General features: G+C 38.4%; 2 protein-coding genes across 5 annotated transcripts in view; one reads left to right on the top strand and one right to left on the bottom strand.

Moving 5' to 3' along the window:
- Window positions 1–8,681, bottom strand: part of PMS1 (PMS1 homolog 1, mismatch repair system component) — a 110,842-nt gene extending 102,161 nt beyond the window's left edge. The window contains exons 1-2 of one of the 3 annotated variants that reach the window (XR_005718904.1): window positions 8,546–8,646; window positions 716–867 (exon numbers count right to left, since the gene is read on the bottom strand). Coding sequence is in view for 2 of the 3 variants with exons in the window: in XM_040227803.1 (XP_040083737.1) it covers window positions 716–847 (132 nt within the window). In the remaining variant the exon portion in view is untranslated. Of the gene's footprint in view, window positions 1–715; window positions 868–8,545 lie in introns of all 3 variants that reach the window. The other 2 variants (XM_040227803.1, XM_040227804.1) reach the window with 2 other exon arrangements.
- A 77-nt stretch (window positions 8,682–8,758) lies between these two features.
- On the top strand, window positions 8,759–20,105 carry ORMDL1 (ORMDL sphingolipid biosynthesis regulator 1). 2 transcript variants are annotated; one of them, XM_040227864.1, is made up of 4 exons: window positions 8,759–8,853; window positions 10,444–10,624; window positions 15,579–15,730; window positions 18,573–20,105. In XM_040227864.1, the coding sequence occupies exons 2-4, from the start codon at window positions 10,451–10,453 to the stop codon at window positions 18,706–18,708; spliced, it is 462 nt and encodes a 153-aa protein (XP_040083798.1). In that variant the 5' UTR covers window positions 8,759–8,853; window positions 10,444–10,450; the 3' UTR covers window positions 18,709–20,105. The 2 variants fall into 2 exon arrangements, with proteins under 2 accessions (XP_040083798.1, XP_040083797.1); XM_040227863.1 differs by having other exon boundaries at window positions 8,764–8,891.
- The last annotated feature ends 1,820 nt before the right edge of the window (window positions 20,106–21,925 follow it).

Below are 21,925 nucleotides of genomic sequence, written 5' to 3'. Positions count from 1 at the left end.
CCATGAGCTAGTAATTTACAATTGAGGTGGTAGAGGTTCAGACTCATTGCAATAAATCATAGTAAGTGTCATAAGTCATATTAACTCAAATGACTTAATATGTAGCACTTAAATTTAAAAATGTGAAAACTATGAAGCAACAAAGGACACAGTTCTGAAAGAAGATTAAGCAGAAAAAACAAAATACAAATGAGAATATATAAAACAAATAAGCACATATAACCAAGGGTAAGTAATAGCAGAAAATATGGACAAATTAAGTTCATTTATGTGAAAGAGTCCTCAAGAATAAGCATTCCTTTATGACTTCGTTTAGTGTTACTGTATATTGATTTAAACTAAAATGCATTTTTAAGGATTTACTCTTAAATAAGACAAAGGATTCAATGTTCTAAAAATAATTTACTGGTATATAAAGAAATAAAAGGTAATAGGTGTAAGGAGAAAACATCTGTCCACCTCTTTTTTTGCTTTAAAGGTTAGTGTTAGTTAGGGTTAGTCACTCAGTCGTGCCTGACTCTTGGTGACCCCATGGACTGCAGTCCACCAGGCTCCTCTGTCCATGAGATTTTCCAGGCAAGGATACTGGAGTGGGTTGTCATTTCCTTCTCCAGGGGGTCTTCCCAACCCAGGGATCGAACCTGGGTCTCCTGCATTGCAAGCAGATTCTTTACCGACTGAGCTACAAGGGAAGCAGCATCTCAAGAACACTCACCAGTTTAACATCTATGCTTGTGGCACCGGCATCCAAGGAGTTTTCAATGAGCTCTTTTACAACACTGACCACAGAAGTGATTATTTGAGAGCTTGAAAGTAGGCGAACTGTTGCTGCGGACAACTGTTTCATTCTAGCTTTCAGCACAGTAGCTAGAAAATAAACCATAAGATGTAAAAATAAAAATTGTTAAACATTCCTAACAGAACTGATAGCAGTTTGGTTACAAGTCTCATTGTGTGTCACGCTCTACTGTTAAGCACATACAGTATTAAATTGCTTATTTCTTATGAATATCCTTTAAACTCAATGCCATTATCATCTGCATATTGTAAGACTAAGGCACAGAGAAATTATTTGGTAAGTCACACTGTGTTACTAATTGAAGAACGGTAAGAACAATCGTGTAATAAGTGTAATATATGACCTGCCTGCCTAGGAATGACCAGATGGTGCTGTCAGTTGATAAGCAGATAATGTCAGTCATGTGCCTTAATGGCAGTGACTCTTGAACATCATTAGTCATTGATACATTTCAATGAATTACAATTATCTCTTTTAATTACTGAGCTCTTTTAGAGTTAGGAAATCTAGACTCCAGAATTACCCTTAATCTAAACTAGTCACATCTCTGACACATCACATCAGATTACCATCCTGTACACTACTGAGCCTAAAACATCTTTCTAATCATGTGGCTCCCCAAAGCCAAAATAAGATCAAGCTCAAATCCATGTGCTGGCATTCAAGGTCCTTTACATGCCGATCCAACTTGTACATCTGAATCTCTCTACCAGTAATTGTTTTAAGCCATGAAACTCTCTGTCTTGAAACTTTTGCAAAGAAACAAAAAACCTCATATGGAAGTCATATATACAAAATCTGCAGGGAGTAGGGTTTGCATCTACTTTAATGCCTAACTTCAGAAAAGATTTCAATAAATTAAAAAATACTAGCTTGACAACATACAAGTTCCTCTAGAGTTATGATTTTATCTGACAATAAAATGGCTGAGGGGAGAACCCAAAATACGTCCTTAATTTACCACGACTTGTGACATGTGCACATGATGGAATGATCCTACGGAATCTAGGTCCAAACAAAACAACAATACCAAAGACAAAAAGGTTTCTATTTAGGATTCTTTTTCAGGCAACTTAGATGTAAACAAGCAGAGTGACATAAAGTTTAAGAATAAGTAATTGAGCAAGAAATGGAATATAGCCACTAAGATTACACAGAATTTTGAGGGATGTATTTCTGGGAAGTAGTCAATATACTGACTTCTGAATGGTGTTAACTGTTCACAATTCATAACTACATTTTGCTTTGCACAAGGCAAAGCTGATTAGCACAATGGAGAAATATGCCAGACTAGAGTCTAAAAAAACAGGTTTGGGTGTTCATCTTTAGTCACATAAACTGAAGTTTACTTAAATCCCTCTGTAAAATCTACTTATCACTTGTATGCTGTTTTCAGTTGCTAAGAAGTATCCAACTCTTTGTGACTTCATGGGCTGCAGTGCCCCAGGGTTCCCCGTCCTTCATATCTCTCAGAGTTTGCTGGAACTCATATCCATGGAGTCAGGGATGCCACCCGACCACCTCATTCTCTGCCACCCTCTTTGTCTCCTGCCCTCAATCTTTACCAGCATCAGCGTCTTTTGAATGAGTAGGGTCTCTGCATCAGGTGCCCAAAGTATCGGAGCTTCAGCATCGGTCCTTCCAATATTCTAAAGGGTTGATTTCCTTTAGGATTGACTGGTTTGATCTCCTTGTAGTCCAAGGGACTCTCAAGAGTCTTCTCCAACACCACAGCTCAAAAGCATCAATTCTTCAGCGCTCAGCTTTCTTTATGGTCCAAATCTCACATTTGTACATGACTTCTGGAAAACCACAGCTTTGACTACATGGACCTTTGTTGATAAAGTGGTGTATCTGATTTTTAATATGCTGTCTAGGTTTGTCATTGTTTTCCTTCCAAGAAGCAAGCATCTTTTAATTTCATGGCTGCAGTCACCATCTGCAGTGATTTTGGAGCCCAAGAAAAGAAAATCTGTCACTGCTTCCACATTTTCCCCTTCTATTTGCCATGAAGTGATGGGACCAGATGCCACGGTCTTAGGTTTTGAATGTTGAGTTTTAAGACAGCTTTTTCATTCCCCTATTTCTTCCTCATCAAGAGGCTCTTTAGTTCCTCATTTTCTGCCATTGGAGTGCCATTACCATTACTTAAATCCCTCTGTAAAATCAACTTATTACTTATACAAATGAGGATAATCCCTCACTAGTCTGTTGTGAGAATCATATAAGAAAATACACACAAAATGTTGTGTAAATGATAAAGCCATATAAAATATACAGTACTCTCATTACCATGATCATTATATACAGAAACACTGAAAACCCTTTTCTAACAATTAACTTCTAATTACACTACGTATGTAATCTGGGGGTAGCCCAGTCTTAGGAGAGTAGCTGTTAACAACCACCTTTCAGTGTTTCTTTGTGGCTCTCACTGGCCGGGAGGCCTTCCCAGTCAGTCAGGAAAACAGCACACAGTCAGCTGCTCCATTGCCGTAACAGTCACACAAATTAATGCTGTCACAACAGAAGGCACCCTCTGGCCTGTTCCCAGGCTTCAGACCGGCCTCAGGTCTAAAGAAACAGAACTGCATGGTACTATTAGCAACTAGCACACACACGGTTGTCACCAGCCACTTGTGATGGCTCACACATGAAACAGGGCTACTCCGATTGTGATGTGCTAATGCACTCTGGATGTCAAACTTGGTATAAAGTGTGTAAATTAAGTTTAATTAATTTTTTACATTGATTAGAATTAAATTATATTCTGAATATATTGGATTATATATAATATTAAAATTAGTTTCCCTTAATTTTTTCCCCTTTTAATGTGACTTACCATAAAATTTAAAAGTGTGTGTGCATACATATATGCAACCCCATGGACTGTAGCCTGCCAGGCTCCTCTGACCATGGGGATTCTCCAGGCAAGAATACTGGAGTGGGTTGCCACGCCCTACCCTCCAGGGGATCTTCCCAACCCAGGGATCGAACCCAGGTCTCCTACACTGCAGGCGGATTCCTTACCATCTGAGCCACACCAGGGAAGCCCATGAATACTGGAATGGGTGGTCTATCTCTTCTCCAGGAGATCTTCCTGACACAGGAATCGAACCGGGGTCTCCTGCATTGCAGGCCAACTCTACCACTGAGCTACCGGGAAACCCATACATGGCTTGTATTAGTGTTCTACTGCACAGGCCTGGAGAGAGTAGAGGTTACAAGAGCAAGCTCTGAAATCACACTGCTTTGGTTCTAGCTTAACCTTTACACTAATAATTATATAAATGTTGAGAAAATTAAACTCTAAAATTTAATCATCTAATCTACAAACTAGAGATAATAATGGTATCACATGGCTGTGCTGAGAAGTCAGTTCAGTTCAGTCGCTCGGTCATGTCCGACTCTTTGCGACCCCATGGTCTGCAGCACGCTAGGCCTCCCTGTCCATCACCAACTCCTAGAGTTTACTCAAACTCATGTCCATTGAGTTGGTGATGCCATCCAACCCTGTCATCCCCTTCTCCTCCCGTGAAGTAAAAAAAAAATAATGCATACAACTTATTGGGCTTCCCTAGTGGCTCAGTTGGTAAAACATCTGCCTGCAATGCAGGAGACCCCGGTTCGATCTGTGGGTCAGGAAGATCCCCTCGAGAAGGAAATGGCAACCCATTCCAGTACTGTTGCCTGAAGAATTCCATGGACATAAGTGCTGGCAGGCTACAGTCCATGGAATCACAGAAGTAGGACGCGACTGTGCGACTTTCACTTTCATACAACTTATTATAGTGCTTGGCATATACATGCTAAAAGGTCCCAGGATCTTTGGACTAAATTGAATTCCTCCAAACTAGCAAATGAATCCCACCCCCACCCCTACCTACACACACACAGCAGACCTCTAACTACCTCCAACGGGAGCTAACCCATAGCTTGAAATGAGATGAGGCTTGGGGTTAAGAAGTCTGCTTCCTCAGTTTGAGAGTCTCAAGGATGTAAGAAAAACACTTATTAATCAAGTTTTGGGGTATTAACTTAGCCTCACCTCAACCTTCCCTTTCTGCACAATCTTTTTATTCACCTCATCATCTTCGTCTCATTCTCTATAACTTCTCTTTCAAAATCTATTTCCTGCTCCCAAGTCCCTAATTTCACCCCAACCTTCCTCTTCTGTCTACTGAGATCAAGGCAGACCACAGCATGATCTCTATTTTCACACACTTTACCTTCTCACCACAGTGTTCTTTGGTTTCTACATACTCTTCCTCCCTCAGTCTCAGACTAATGTCTCTTTCTTCTAAGCTAACAATTTCACCTAGTTTCTTCAGTCCCACCCCACCTCTAGTCATCCTGGCCTTGAAAGCAAAAACAAACCAAAAATTCTTCCCTCAACCCTATTACCTCTATGATTATCTTCTTTCTTTATGAAGCCAAACTTAAATAAGTAACCTATATTCACTGTCACCAATTCTCTATCGCTGACTCACTTCTAAAACCCTTCCAAAACAGCGTATACAACCACTGTTAGGATTCTGTTCTCAAGTTCACCAATGAGCTCTTACGTCATCAAACCCTTTTCTCAGAACTCATGTTCCTTGACATCCCTGAAGCATGTAACATTGATGATACTGTTCAATTCTCAAGAATTATATCATCCACCTATACCTCTTGAATCTCATCATATTTTCTTCACTCTCTTCCCAGAAAATGGGCATTCCATAATCCCTCCACACTCTTCTTATATACCTTGAAACCCAAAGCTTCAGCTATAGAATCACATCTAAATCTACATCCCAACAGTGACCTGTCTCTTAATGCAAGTTAAGACAAGCATTTCTTACAATCAGCGTCACTGATACCTCAAAATAGGTATTTATAAAAGAGAACTTCTCTTCTTATTCCCCCTTCACACCTCCCACTTAACTTTGTTATTTATCTTATTAGCACATTGTTCTTACTGACAGCAGTCAAAAATGTCAATCTTGGTTTGCCAGCAATCCCACCCTATTTGCACCTTCACATTCTCCTAATGCAAAACTATCTATCATTCTAGACCCAATTTCAGTATCATTTATAACCTGGTCCTTTATGATCACTGAGCCAGGAATGACCCTTTTTGCTCACCCTACATTCTTAAAGAACTTGGCTCACTTAACACACTTGTGTCCTTACCTAAACAATGTCTGAATGCAGGGAATTCTTATTTCTGGATGCAACACAAGAGTAATCAGAGTACTTCACAAAAAAGCGGATCACAAAAAATAATTTTATCAGCACTTACCTCCTGCAAAGGTAAACATTAGGAAGAGTGACCTCCCTTCCTTTATGTATTCTAATTGGCCTCCGTATCATCCCCTACACATCACTTGTACCTCCTACCAGGACCTAATTTCTAGAATCCAAGACCTAATTTCCAACTACTTTCTAAATATCATCATTTAGATGACAGGGAGGCACCCTAAACTTAACATAACCCAAGGGAATCTCAGATCTTTCTCTTTCTTCTTGAATTTATTTGATAATTTAAAAAGCTTACATAAGCTACTTTATAAATTAATACATACAAAATTAATCCTCAGAAGTTTATGTGCACTGTCATTCCTCTAAACAAGATTTAAAAGCTTGATAACTTGTTCCAAGATCACACAGCTATTAAGTGACAGGGGCACACCTGCATATCTTGGCATGCTTGACTGCAAAGGCTATGTTCATCCATTCTCACAAAGCAAAATTAGAAACCTTGAGTCATCCTTGAAATTCTCCTCACTCTCTACATCCTGCCACCCAAGTCCTATCTATCCTACTATTTAAATCTCTCTCAAACTAGTTCTTTCCTCTCTAAAGCTATGGTATTACCTCTGTTCAGCCTCTTAACAACTTTCCCCTTAACTACTGCCATAACCAGGTAATTGATGTTTTCCTGGGATCTCAACCACCTACATTGTTCCTTATATAATTTAATCATGCTGCTATCCTACTTAAAATTTTATAAAGATTTCCAACTATTAGGTTAAATCCAAACTCCTTAACAATTGGACCTCTATCTCTCTAATCTCATCCCACTCTTCGCCAAATAACACACTAGACCAGTCACACTATACCATTTGTCTCTCTTAATGTAGCAGCCCTGATTCCCTCCTCAGAACATAAGGTTCCCTTTCTCTACTAATGACTTCTAACCATACTTCTAGATTTAGTTCAAGTACCACCTCCTCCAGGAAGCCTTTCTTATCAGCTCCAATCCTTGCCCCAACAAATTATACCCTCCTTCCTCTGTACTCCCAGAGCACTTTTCCCTTATTTCTAACCCCAAACTCATCACAGATTATTCTAAGTATTCTATTTCTGTCCCTTCCTAACTGAAAGCTCTTTGAGAACAGAGACTGTATATTAATCTTATATCCCTAGCATAACTTTTGGAACAAGCACTCTACTGAATGTGTACCGATCGGCATCTTTTTAAAAGGGATATCAGGCTTATGAATCACAGCACAGAATGCCTAAGAATGTCAGGAATCAGTCTTCCATATTTGCTGAGGGGTAAATCAAACATTCCCCAAAGAGGGCTGATAATCAGGAAAATCAATTAAGGATAACAATGTATCTAAAAAAGAAGCCAAGATCAGAGAAGTCATAGATAAACTTTAGGGAGAATACAATGAAATAATTTAAAGGAAAAAAACAACTTGTTTCATAGGGCCAACAGAAATGCTCTATATCCATACATATATAAACCCATATATATATAGGGTTTCCCAGATAGTTCAGTGGCAAAGAATCTGCCGGCCAAAGCAGGAGACACAGGAGATGCGGGTTCAATTCCTGGCTAGGGAAGATGCTCTGGAAAATGAAATGGCAACCCACTCCAGTATTGCCTGGAAAACACCATGGACAGAGGAGCCTGGCAGGTTACAGTCCATGGGGTCACAAAGGGTTGGTCATGACTTGACTACTAAGCAACCACGCATATATATAGTCCACCTTCTCTTACACCAATTGTGAAATGCCCACTGAAAGTTATTTCAGTATTACAAATAAACTCTGTGTATTGCCAAGGTAATAAAATTCAACTTCAAAGATAACTACAAATAATCTGATTTTTTTCCTCTTTTATCCTGAATAAGATCAATTCTCAAGGGAATTCCCAGGCGGTCCAGTGGTTAGGGTTTCACTTCGCTACCAAGGCCCGGGTTCAATCCCTTGTTGGGAACCAAGGTCTCCACAAGCCTCCCTGCAACCCACGGGGAGCGGCAAAATATAATCTCTTGGAACCCCTATTTCCTCAGCAAACAAATACCCGTCTTCTGCGTGCAGAAAGACCCAGAATGACCTAATCATCGTCAACCGAAAACTTTGCTTGCCCCACTTGCATGATGCTACTACATACAATATTATGAAGCCTACCCTCACACTCAGACATGCTGAATTATGGCTGTCCGGAGGTAAAATTCTGCCTGGCAAACTTTAAGACCTGCACTCACAAGGATCTGAGGAGTGGGCTGAGACACCGTTTAGTCAAGAAAGCCCAGACACCACGGAGGCCCGCAGCTGCTGGGAGGCCGCCACCCGCGTGTGCGCGCCCGCTAGCGCCGCGGCGCCCGCTTCCCGCTCCGCGAGTGGAGGGGGGGAGGGGCGCCCCTGGCGGCCCCCGGTACTCGCGCCAGACCAGGACGAGGCCAGAGGAGGACGCTCTCGAGCCTACGACAATGTAACAGTGAATGCCCGTTGGCCACACGACACTACCTGCTTGCTCGCGCGACGTGGGCAATTACAATCCACTAGCGGACCGGCCAGCGTCCCGACGGGAGCCCGGGCCCGGCCTCGCTGAGTCCCGACTCCCCCACAGCGCGCGCGGGGCGGAGCAAACACGGAGCGCACCGCCCTCAGTCCCGCCCAGTCCGGCGAACGTGGGATTGGCGCCGCCCTCAGCCAATCCCCGGGCAGCGCTTTCCGCAAGGAGCGCTTCCGCCAGCCGCGCCGCCCTGCGCGGCGCCGAGGCTGACCACTCGCATCCGGCCTGAGGAGACACCGCCTTCGCCTCCGCGGCGCTGGTATTGTTTCTGTCCGGCCGCCGGGAGTGGGGCGGCGGGTGAGTGGCCACGAACGGCCGCAGGGGCTGTGAGGCTGCCTGTGCCGTGGGGAGCTGCTAGCAGGCCCTCGGCTTGAGGGGAGAGGTGGACTTTGGCTCCATCCGCGGCGCCCCGTCTGGCGATGCGGGCCAAGTGGCCCCCAGGACTTGCTCCGCAAATCCTCGTCGTCGCGTCCCGGCCCTGAAGGGATGTGCAGCTCCGAGAAGAAAGGGTGGGGAGTCGGGGCGGTTTGTCGATAGCACAGCGGCTTTTGCTGAGCTTCCACTACCCGGGAGCTCCGGCCGCTGGGGAAGGCTGCCCTTGGCTGTGTAGCGGGCGGACTCTGGGTTCCCTGCATCCGCGAGGGCAGCGCCGAGAGGGTTCTTTGCACCGTGAAGTCATTGTTTGCTAGTCCTGAAGTGGCGCGGCAGACTCCCTGGAAAGGTTTTCTGCCCTGGGGTAGGATCAGTCTTTGCCTTCCGCCTCAGGTGTAGATTTTAAGGTCTTTCGAGCATTAAAAAAAAAAAAAAAATCTGTCGAAAGTGGGAAAAGCACCCTGTGTGGTGCCATGTTCTAAGTACAATTTATAGCGTATAAAAATTATATATTATGTACGGTGGATATTTAGACTGGAAGACATATTTACACGTTTAAATTTGAGACTTTTGACTTGATGATTTTAGTGTAACTTTCATCACCGTAAGCCTATAGATTTTTGGAGGGAGAGGGCCACTGTACTCTGAAAATACTTGTTGGATGGAGTTAGGATAAATTCCTCTCTCAGTGCTAACTCTGTAATGGAAACGGTTTGTGTATTTTTAACTCAGCTGTTCCCAATACAGTGTAGCACGCCCCCCGCCCCAATCTCAGAACGAAAGAAGGGAGGGGGAGGAAGGAAAGAGAAAAAAAAACAGTATTTTAGGGACGGTGACCAGAATTACAATGTGCAGAAGAAGGATTCTTTGTTTTAACCTAATTGTATCACAGGATTGAAAGAGAAGCCTCATCCTTTGACCATGTAAAATTTCCACCTCTTGGTGTTCCTCTCATTTTCAGTGTTCCTGAAGGAGTGATTTGAACTCTGACCACTCTATGGATACATTGTTAGGTGTAAGAAAGAGTCTGGCTACTCAGAACAGACTGGTTTAGGTTAACTTTGTTCTTTTTTGTATATTAGTTTATTCTGTTGGTAAACTTCCTGAATTTTCACTTTGCTCTCATGATATAAGAAAATGTAGGTTTTCTCTTTCAGTTTGAGTTTTCCTGCCCATTGTTTCATTTAGTAAAACCAGCATGCTTGAAGACAAGCTTTAGGAAAGGAATTTTACCTTTATTATTTTCAACAAGAAGCATAAAAATAAGTCTGTCTGTCTTAGCTTAGAATCAGATGTGAAGAACTGTTGACCTCTTGGGCATGTGAAAGTAGCATATTTTGGAGGGTCTGTTCTATTTTAGAACGATGAGGGGGAAAAAAAGTAATCCCAGTAGCACACTTATTTTGTCATGTCAGAATTAGGAATATTTGGGTTTCCAGTTACATCAGTGTTGATTCATTTCATTGCTTTTCTACAGCGCAAACATGAATGTTGGCGTTGCCCACAGCGAGGTGAATCCGAATACCCGTGTAATGAACAGCCGTGGTATGTGGCTGACATATGCACTGGGAGTTGGCTTGCTTCACATTGTTTTACTCAGTATTCCCTTCTTCAGTGTTCCTGTTGCTTGGACCTTAACAAATGTTATACATAACCTGGTAAGAATTTCACCTTAGACTAAACACTTAAAACCTTAAGGTTTAATGATTTTTCAGAGACTGGGCGAGGAAAAAATGGGGAGTTATTGTTCAATGGGTAATGTTTTGTAAGATGAAAAGTTCTGGAGATGGATGGTTGTAATGGTTACATAACATTGTGAATGTACTTAATACCGTAGAACTGTACACTTAAAAATGGTTAAGATGGTGAACTTATGTTATGTGTATTTAAACAATTTTTTAAGAAGCTTAAAGTTTTATATGAAAAGAAAAACACATGACTCAGTTTTTAAACAATTTGAGTTATATAAAATTCAACCATTCAAAGTGTATAGTTCAGTGATTTTTTTGTATCTATGACAGTTTTGAAAAATTCTTATCTCAAGATTATATTTTTGTATCACTTTATATTTAAACATTGGACCCTTTTTATAAGACCTTTTTTTTTCTTCCTGTTTTATAGAATCTGAAAAAAAAAAGTCATTTTAGCAAAAATTACAAGATGCTTTAACTCAGACTACTATAATATATTGATTAACCAGAATGCATCAGAAGTAATTAATGTTTTTTGGTTAACTAGAATCTAATGAACATCTTTGGTTTAAATCCTTGTGAAGTCTTTCTAAATTGTAGAAATTTTGAGTTTAATCTGTCTTAAATGATTCAGAAACTTACGGTGCCTTAGCTTCTTCCTGTTAACTATTGCTTTTGTATTATATGATAGCTCTACAAAGTACCAGAGGTTAGACCGAATACTCTGGAAATTGCCTATTTAAAAACAAAAAACCTGATAGTGACTTTTTTTGTCTTTCACAAACTATTAAAATAGAATGAAAGGGGAGAAATCTAGTTATTTGAGACTTTTAGTTGAATCCAGATTAACTCTGTTTGTTTAAAGATATATCCAAAATGAGAAACTTAGAACTTTAAAACAGGGAAGTGTAGGAGAAATAGATGTTTTTTAATTAGTATGATTTATTTTAAATCTTCTGGAAAGTATATGAAGTTGGCTGTGCGTGCTCATTCGTGTCCAGTTCTTGTGACTTGGTGGTCTGTAGCCCACCAGGCTCCTCTGCCCATGGGATTCTCCAGGCAAGCACACTGGAGTGGGGGGCCGTTTCCTCCTCAAGGGGATCTTCCTGATCCAGGGATCAGACCTGCATCTCCTGCATTGGCAGGCGGGTTCTTTACCACTGAGCCACCTGGGAAGCCTTGAAGTTGACTGGAGAAGGACAAAGATGATGTGGTAGAAATAAAGGAATGTCCAATTAGTTTATTTTATATGATAGACTTTGAAAGGAATGTTTAACACTGTTTTTAAATAGTGATCTCTGAAATATTTGATGCTAGTCTTATCCCTTTTATTGGAATTCTTTTCCTTTGGCTTCCATGGGACTGCTTTTTCCTGGATATATTTTGGATCTTTCCTTTACTACTTCCTCTTGCAGTCTTCTCTTTTCCTCTCAAGTATTGCTATTACCAAGGTTTTCTTCTTCCTCCCTTCTTATGATATATATTCTACCTAGGTTACTTAATCTATCTGTATTTTCAGTTTCTACCTGTTAAATGATGATGACCGTGTTAATACTGCCAGATCACCTTGCACCTTAAAACCAAACAAGTTTAAATTACAGTCAATCCTGATATATTCCTTGCCACCCACCACAATCTGTTCCTGGACTTTGTTCCTAATCTAATCTAAAGGTACCACTATCTGCACAGCAGGCCAAGCCACATAGCTGAATGTCAAAGGTAAAGTGATTCATACAGTGTATCATCCAAACCAAGACTGTTTTGAGAGTAAAAGAGAACTCTAGTAATAACAACCTTGAGAGAGTAAGTATAAATCAGGACTACCCATGCAAACTAGTATATATGGTTGCACTAGTCTTAGGGTAACTTTTTTTCTTTATATTCCACAGCCATTTAGTCAAAGCCCTGTCCTGTTTTACTGTCTTCAGCTTGATCCTTACTGACATTGTTATAATTAATGCCCTTTTTTCCACTCAGATAGATTACTCCTACTTGGTCTCCTTGATGCTCCTCTACTCTACTTTCCTTCATTCGAGTTTGGCAGAGTGATATTTTTAAAATTCATGTTTATTCAAGACACACTCTTAAGTCTTTCAGTGATTCTGCTGCATTCATAGTAAAATGCCAAGTTCTTTGTGTGACATACAAAACTAGCTGAAAATAGTACAGAGGCAAGAAAGAGACCCAATCTTAACACATCTCCAAACACAACTATGGTGTCAAAATAAGGAAAATCATCTCTCACCTTTCTGCTTTGACTTAGGTTCTTCTTCCACTATTTTAATACCCCTCCCTCCTTCCTGCTCTGCCTGGCTGATTCCTGCTTGTCCAGGCAAACTTCTCAAGGATCACCTTTTCTAGGAAGCTACAAAATCCCCATGCTGGATTCTTTTTTCATGTGTTTATCATACTTTTATAATTAGCAATTTATCTCTTTTCTATTTTTTAACTTCTATATCTCTAAAGGCCTATTTAAATGTTGATGAATAAATTATGTATGTTCTCACTTAATTTTCCCTCCTCCAGTGGCACATGTATTAAATGAACTTTAGAAGTCATCTGCCCACTTCATGTTTTCAAGTTGGTTGACTGAGATTGAGACACAGTACATGGCCATGGACAAAGGACGAGTAATTGAGAACACGTAGGGAAGTAAACTTCCGACTTCGAAGTCCTCTATACTAAAAACCTGACTAACCAGCCATAAATGTAGCAATTACATGATGCCAGATGTAAATTTCTTTTGATGTTAACCTACATTAAACCAATTAAAAGTGTGAATATGTACTGCACGCTTTTTAATATTGAAAAATAGACCTAATTGTTATCCATGCTTAGAAAAAAACATGGCCTCTGTCTTTATAAACTATATATTAGAAACCTACAGGAGTTGTTTTACTCAGAGCTACAGTTCACTCTTACAAGTTCTAATACTTCACAAAGTTCTTATCCTGGCTTTTAAAATAAAAGAAAACTTTTTTCACTTTGAGTCAGTAAATATTTGTTAAGGGCTAATCATGAGTTACATACTTATTTCCCTAATTCTTTTAATGTGGGTATAAATTAGCACTAAAATTTTCTAGAAAAACTTAATACAAATAATGGAGTAGAAGATAAATGGTTAGATAAGATTTTTTTCATTAAAAAGAATACATAAAATAAACTTTGAATATTATCTTCTAGACCCTGGTGAGTGCATGTGGTTTGAAGGACATAATGAGAGAATTATTTTTTCTCTTCAATAACTTCTAATACATATATGGTCTAAAGCAGAGATTCTTAACTTTTGAGGGTCACATTCTGCTGAGAATTTGAAAGCACAGAATTTCTGTTTCATAATCTCTTTTAAAACCAACATGAAAATGATTTCCTTGTGCTTACAGAATAAACATTCCTTGGTTTAATGTCATCTTGGCTTAATATCTAATGGTTGCTTTGTATGAGTCCCTGTTCCTGAGGTATTCAGGCTAATGGGAAAAGAAACATTATAAAAATAACTTCAATATAATGTATTGTGCTATAGTAAAACTATTTTCAGTAAAATTCTATATATGCACATAGGGAAGAGGTTAACTAATGCTAATGTGAAGGGCTTCACTAAGGAATTATCATTGAGCTGAACCTTCAAGAATAAGGTAGTTGACAAGGTACCATCAAGGCTTTTGCTTTCCATTTCCTGTATTTCATTATACCTTTGACAGAAATTTCTGTTTTACATTGTAGTTGTTTATGCATACCTTTTTTTTCCTTACCATCTCAGAAGATTGAACTTTCTCAAGGGGTTGCACATATCTTGTTCAATTTCATGTATGTATACAGGTCCTGTGTTCTATACATACTAGCCACTTATTAAACATTTGTAGATTTACATCCGGTTGAATATGCATCCATGCTTCTGTTGCTTATGTGTTATTGCAGGTAAACAACTTTTAAGCTGCCTAATGGAATAACTAGGAAGTAGATAGACTAAGCTTTAAAGAAGGGCTGTCTTAACCTATTAATAATAAAAATTTCAAATCACTAAGTTTTCTATTTTTTCCATATATTTATTAAAAGTTGAAGTTAAAAAAAATGATAATCACATCATGACTTTATTGGGTAAAACTGTTCCACAATAATATATATGCTTTATTCTGTTACCAGTGCCTTACATGGTAATCCTGTTACCTATAAATCTAAGTGGATATCTCCAGGATATCTCTAGTACACATTGTTTTTTTTCCTAATTAACCACAAAATTAGATACTTAAACGTATCACTGGCCAGAATGGCTCTTAGTAATTTTTTTTACTTTTATTTTTAAAAACTACCTTCTAAAAACACACTATTGAGTTACAGTGGTGATTTTAAAAGCAGATTGTGTTAAACATTATACCTAGTACATCAAACCATCTTTGTTCAGACATCTTGAAAAAGAACTATTGAGACAAAGACTAATGGTAAATATTTTCAAAATAATTTTCCCCTACGCAGATTATAATATTTGCCAATTTATATGTTTTTATCATTATATAAATATCATCAGACTTACTAATATAACACTCTAAACTTTCCAACACACTGGAGATAAGGCAATCCTATTTCCTAATAGGAAATGTACTAGAAAATCTAAATGTAATGATGCAAAGCTACCCTAATGGTACTTTTCATTTATTTTCAGTTTAATAAGAGATGAAAACAGGTTATTTTTGGTGGACTTTATAGTGGTTTTCACCAAATAATATTTCCATTTAAGGCCACAGAAGTGTAGTTTTACTATGAAGAAACTGGCCACAGTCTTTCACAATAATATGAAATCTTAAAACTTGAGCTGTTAAGTTTATCATACAGTCTGACACAGCCTGGAACTATCTTAATGCTTAATGACAAATACTCATTTTGTATTTGATATTAACTATATACCCCCTTGCTTGTTTTTCAGGGGATGTATGTATTTTTGCATGCAGTAAAAGGAACACCTTTTGAAACTCCTGACCAGGGTAAAGCAAGGCTCCTAACTCATTGGGAACAACTGGACTATGGAGTACAGTTTACATCTTCACGGAAGTTTTTCACAATTTCTCCAATAATTCTGTAAGTGGTGGAAATTTTCAGGTATGAGGAGGTCTGGATGAGATGAAGCCATTCTTCTATAAAATTTGAAACAGAAACAGAATATTTTTTTGAAAACATCAATAAATTGTTACTTCATAGAGAATATAAAATACAGGCAAAATTTTTAACAAACTGTTAAAACCAGTTTTCACTTCAGTCAAATATATATGGAGACAACATTACATGTTCCTCAGTATGCCAAGACATTCTAGAATGTACAAGTCAAATATATTCTAGTTCATTTTCTTAAGCTGCTTGCAAGAAAACTAAACACATAATATTGTTCTGTTGTCCACTATCAGATTAATCTCCCTCAACAAAGATTTAGATGATTTCAGATGAATTTCATTGACTACCTGCTGCATTTGAATGCTCAAACTCCTTGGGAGAGACAGTATGGTTTAGAGAAAACAAGTTAGGCTTTCATTGTAGGACAGACCTGGGTTGAATCATGTAGCTGTCACTTAGCCTGCTTGGTTTGCTCATAAATAAAATTCTAGCCAACGGTACCTAACTCAATCTGATGATATAAAAAATGAATGAGATAATACTTATCTGTAAAGCATCTAACCTTAAATCTGGTATCTGATTTCCTCCTGCTGCTGCTGCTAAGTCGCTTCAGTCGTGTCCGACTCTGTGCAACCCCATAGACAGCAGCCCATAAGGCTCCCCCATCCCTGGGATTCTCCAGGCAAGAACCCTGGAGTGGGTTGCCATTTCCTTCTCCAATGCATGAAAGTGAAAAGTGAAAGTGAAGTCGCTCGGTCGTGTCCGACTCTTACCGACCCCATGGACTGTGGCCCACCAGGCTCCTAGGCAAGAGTGCTGGAATGGGGTGCCATTGCCTTCTCCAGATTTCCTCCTAATATCTGATATTCAGGATCCTCCACAAAATGGTTCCTACTTTATTTTTCCTTTATGTGAATATTTTACCTTAACCCAACTCCCACCTAGCCACACTCTTCTAAGCAACATTTCTTAAATATGTTTTATGTATTATCCTATTTCTATGCCTTAGTTCAAGTCATTTTTTCCACTTGAAATGCTTTCTCCTTTCTTACCTGTCTTGTTTTTCTTTCAAGATTTAAATTGTGACCCTCTAAGTGAGGTCTTTTCCTTAGCAACCAACCTTCAGTGAAATGTTCTGCTTTGAACTTCCATAGTAGTAGTTATATATCCCCTATTTATGCCACTTTATATTATTTCTCTATTATTTTATTTCTGCAAAGAATTTATAAGTGCATAGAGTGCTTTGAATTCTACACTCAGATGCTTGTATACAATAGATATTTCACGTATATCCTAATCACTTACCCAATCACAAAGAATGTATATAATTACATATCCATTATAGAATCAGTGTGGTCTGCAGTGACTGGAAAGACTTCTTAGAGGCGTTGTTGGTCAGTTGCCAAATCATATAAAGCTGTTCGCAACCCCATGACTGCAGCATATCAGGCTTCTCCCTCACCATCTCCCGGTGTTTACTCAAACTCATGTCTATTAAGTCAAGGCATTAGAATACCTTAAAATGGAAGTTAAGGTAGGTTAGGTGTTACATTGATGTTTAAGATAGGGAAGGCATTTTCAAAGAAAAGAATGAAGTAATCATAAAGTGGTAGATTTCTTTTTCCTTATGTAGATTTCGTTCCACATAAGAGGAAATTTTTTAAGTTTTTAATTATTTTAGCCTGACATCAAAAGAAAAATATGTATGGTCTAACAAAGGTTAATGCAATAACAAGAATAATGGCTATTCAGAGAGCCCTAAATTTGTATTTTAGCTCTACTACCCTCTAGCTATCTGACTTTCAGCCATATTCTTGAAAGTCTCAGTATCCTCATCTATAACATGTTGAAGATTGCATTATAATATGGTTGACCATTGAATAATGTGGGGCTTATGTGTGCCTAGCTTCTGTATAGTTAAAAATCTGGAGTATAACTAGTCAGCCTTCTGTATTCAAGTACAGTACAATGCTTTATTATTTACAGTCTATATCCTGTTTATATTAGGATACTCTTCTGGTGGCTTCTTGATGTATCTTCATTCTGATGTACCCTTGGGTCAAACTTGGGCATTCTGAATTGATGATTTATGGTCTTAAAGGTAGCTTAGGCTTCTTAAACCAAATTCTCAGATATTGGATATCCTGAATATATACACTCAGATGTTCAGTTATAGAAAAACAGCAGGAATCTTACAGTAATATCTTTCAAGTTGCCAATTATACTGGTTATATACCTGTTCAACTACAGTATGGAAAAAAGAACATCAAAAGGGCAATCAAGTATTTGTTTGCTTTCAAAGATGGCTATTATAAATTATACTAGTGCACTAACACCCTGTTTTTCACAACTTCACAGCAGTGGCTTTTAACCGTTTGGTGGGTCACAATAAACCATTTGAGAATATGATGGATGCTTTGAATCTGGATCTTCTCTTTAGATATATACACATTAATACAAAACTATACCTAAAGTTTCAAGAAGCATACGAACCCTAGTTTGAAAGCCTTCTGCTTTAAAGGATGCTAAGTAGTAACTGTCTTCCATTAAATACATTTTACACAATTGCAAAAATGCAAAATGTGCATATATGCCTCTATTCAACCAATGTTTCAGTCTCAATTAAAATTAATTTAGGCCCCCAAACTAAAATGTTTGCTCTTGTTCTAGTGCTCAAAAAAGATGGTTCTACTTTTAGGTATTTATGTTTCAGTGGCCTTTTTCCAACCTTTAAATATTTAAAGATTTCTAAGCAATTTCACTTTTATATATTTTATATATATATATATATTCTTGACTTTTGTTTCTACAGATATTTTCTGGCAAGTTTCTATACGAAGTATGATACAACTCACTTCATCCTAAACACAGCTTCTCTCCTGAGTGTGCTAATTCCCAAAATGCCACAGCTACATGGTGTTCGGATCTTTGGAATTAATAAGTATTGAAATGTTTTCAAATGGAACATAAAGTTTTACAGCTACTGAGTTTTCTTAAGGAAGGAGTGGTTAGTAAACTGCATAATGTGAAATGAGAGGTAGCTACATTAGAAGGCCAGTTGCTAGTTCTTCATAGGCTATTTTGAAGTGCAGATTCTTATAGGAAGATGTCTCTGTTTAATGCATCTGGTATCTTTCTGAAGAGAGGCTTTATGGGCAGGCTGGGCAGGCCCAGCTTATAAGTTAAATGGCTGTAAAGTAAGGGTGTAGTAGATAAATCCAAGGAAGTAGAGATTTATAAGAAACTAAGTCTGGCTTAGCTTATAATGAATGGGCATTATGTTCGGAGAAGAAAATTTTCAATCATTCAGTCGTGGTCAGTTTAAGCCGGCTTACATGTAAACCAGAATCATCTCTTTTACAAGTTTATTATAAATTGTCTTTATTACCATACATATTCCTCTTGTGTTATATAAGAGGATATATATCCTTTGTTTTATACAAACCAATTCCTACCTTATGAACTTTTTTGGTTTTGCAGGCTCAACATTGTTTGATACATGAGTTTTATTTTTACATTTATTACTGAGTTCATGAAAGTTCACTTTCATGACTGATTGATGATAGAAGATAGTCAGGCATCTTAGAAGCAGCCTCTTAGCTGGCCTTCTAATTTTGGAATAGAGTGGGTTTTGCTGCCTTTCCAGATACAAGGCTGCTAAACCAATTAAGAAAATAATTTATTTTTCATAATTAAATTATATGGTAACTTAAAGTCTCTGCTTATTTGGTGGAGCAATTTAATTGTTGCCGTCTGCCATTCTGTAGTAAAGAAAATTAAAATGGACAACTACCTAGCCAACCTGTGACCTGGCAGAAACTGCTTCTCTACTAATAGTATCAAAGTAAATAACGGAGTCTTCTTGTAGCAGGTCTGCAGTAAAAGATAACACCATCTTTTCTTAGTCCTCCTGCTCTCAATCCCCATCATTTACCCATTCGTATTTTACCTTTCAATATGTGAGTCTTAGTGTAGATAACTCAAATTTCCAAAGCAGCAACCATATTGAATTTTTGTCACATAGAGAAGCTTTCTATAGTTGCTAACATTAATTCTAAGAAATAACTATATACTACTTTTGAGAAGTAAACATGTCAAAAAAAGTTCTGATATGGAATAAAACTGAAAAACCTAGTAACACTTGTAAGCAAGAGTGAGTAAAAAGAATTATAAAACCAACTTAAAAGTCAGTTTGTTTCAAACTGACTCTTAGGGGTAATCATTGTTTTATATTTTAAAAGTGTTGAGTTTAGAAATCAGTTGTATGATAATGCCTTTGTATGTTTGTATTTTTAAATAACCAGTAATCTATACTTTAATAAAATTTTTCTTTGGTATAAGGTTATTGCAAAAGCTTCTAAATTCAGTCATTAAGTTTTGCTTAAATTTTTTGTTTTAAGCAACTGTATTTGTAAAAGTGAAAGTGTTAGTGGCTCAGTGGTCTCTGACTTTTTGCAACCCCATGGACTATAGCCCGCCAGGCTCCTCTGTCCATGGAATTCTCCAGGCAAGAATACTGGAGTGGGTAGCCATTCCCTTCTCCAGGGGATCTTCCCAACCCAGGGATTGAACCTGGGTCTCCCACATTGCAGGCGGATTCTTTACCATCTGAGCCACCAGGGAAGCCCTTGTAAAATTAAGGCACCTAAAAAGTATTCTTTCATTTTTCTTCATTTTAAAGTTTATCTCAAAAGGCTTGAATTTTTTTCCACAGACTTCAGAGACCGAAATCTGCCTCTGATATAGGTCTTCTGCTGTTTCCTCTACTTTAGCCCTTCAGGGTGTTAAAAGATATTTATTCAATAGATATTTGAAGACCCACTCCATTGTAGGAACTATCTTAGGTATTGTGGATACAGTTTGTAGCAAGACAAACCAGATCCTTTCCCCTATGTGCTTACATTCAAGTTGGAGAACAGATGAGTAAACAAATCCATATTATTTTACATAGTGATAAATGCTATGGAGGGGTAGTGGGGGATAAACCAGTAAAAGGCAGGGGAGCCTGCCTCAGAAAAGTCTTCCATAAAGATCCTAACTAATGCGACATTTAGACAGAGACTTTCCTGATGTAAAGGAGCAAGTAATACAAAGATCTAGGGAAAGAGGCTTTCAAGTACTGGTGATGGCAGGTACTAAGGCTCTGGGGCAGGAAGGAGGTGGTATGTTTGAGGGACAGTCACTGTGCCTGGAAAGGAGTAATAAGCAACAAGGATAAGAATGGTAGCAAATGAGTTCAGAGAAGTAGGTAGGGGTCGACCAAGGTAAAGAGCAAATTTTATTCTAAGCCTGACAAAGCCATGAGAGAGTTTTGCACAGGAGAGTAAAGGGATCTGGGGTTTTTGTGGTGGTTTGCATGTGTGTCTGTGAAGGTCACTGGCTAATACTGGAAATAAACTGTAAGGAAATGGGAAGCAGGAAGAACAGTTGGGAAGCTACTACAGGCAAGACGTAGCTCAGACTAGGGAATTAGCTGATGCAGTGGTGAGAAGTGGTAAAATATGGGATACACTTAGCAAGTACAATTCACAGAACACTGATACAATGAAAGTAAGTTGGGGGAAGGGAACTAAAATAACTCATAGTTTTTTAGCCTTAACACCTAGGTGAGTGGTTGAATGGTAAATAAGAAAACTGTTCCTAATGTCACAAATTTGTACAGTTTAGTGTAAGATAAAACTTTTTCAAACAATCTATAATGACTATTATTTGGAATAAAATCAATTGCTATGCTATAATTGCTCCTAATTTCAAGTCAGGACACATAATACCAATTTCTAAATAGGTCTGAGTTCAGAAATGCTACTAATTTTAGCATGCATTGGTGACTCTTTACTGCATCGGTTATTACTTTGGAGTTCCAATGGTGGTTTTTTATTTCCTTCATTCCTTCTACATGTATTTACTGGAATTCTTGTAAGGAAGATTTTTCCCTTCTCTCCCATTTATTCAGTCATTTATATTATGAGCTCATGGATGTTTTATTCTTTGTTTATAATCTATTATAACTATTAATTTGTTGCTCAAATTGTCCTCCAGCTTTGACCAGTGGGAGTTTCCACTGGAACGTCCAAAGTTAACCCCTGTATTCTTTTCACTTGCCCCATTTTTCATTTTTGTTTTTAAGCATAGAATGGTATTTGTTAGGTTTATGTCACTATTGTC

Source organism: Oryx dammah, unplaced genomic scaffold (genome assembly GCF_014754425.2).
Source record: "Oryx dammah isolate SB20612 unplaced genomic scaffold, SCBI_Odam_1.1 HiC_scaffold_27, whole genome shotgun sequence".
NCBI classification, from domain to species: Eukaryota; Metazoa; Chordata; class Mammalia; order Artiodactyla; family Bovidae; genus Oryx; species Oryx dammah.
The sequence above is the reverse complement of the archived record's forward strand: the minus strand, read 5'-3'. Positions and strand labels throughout refer to the sequence as shown.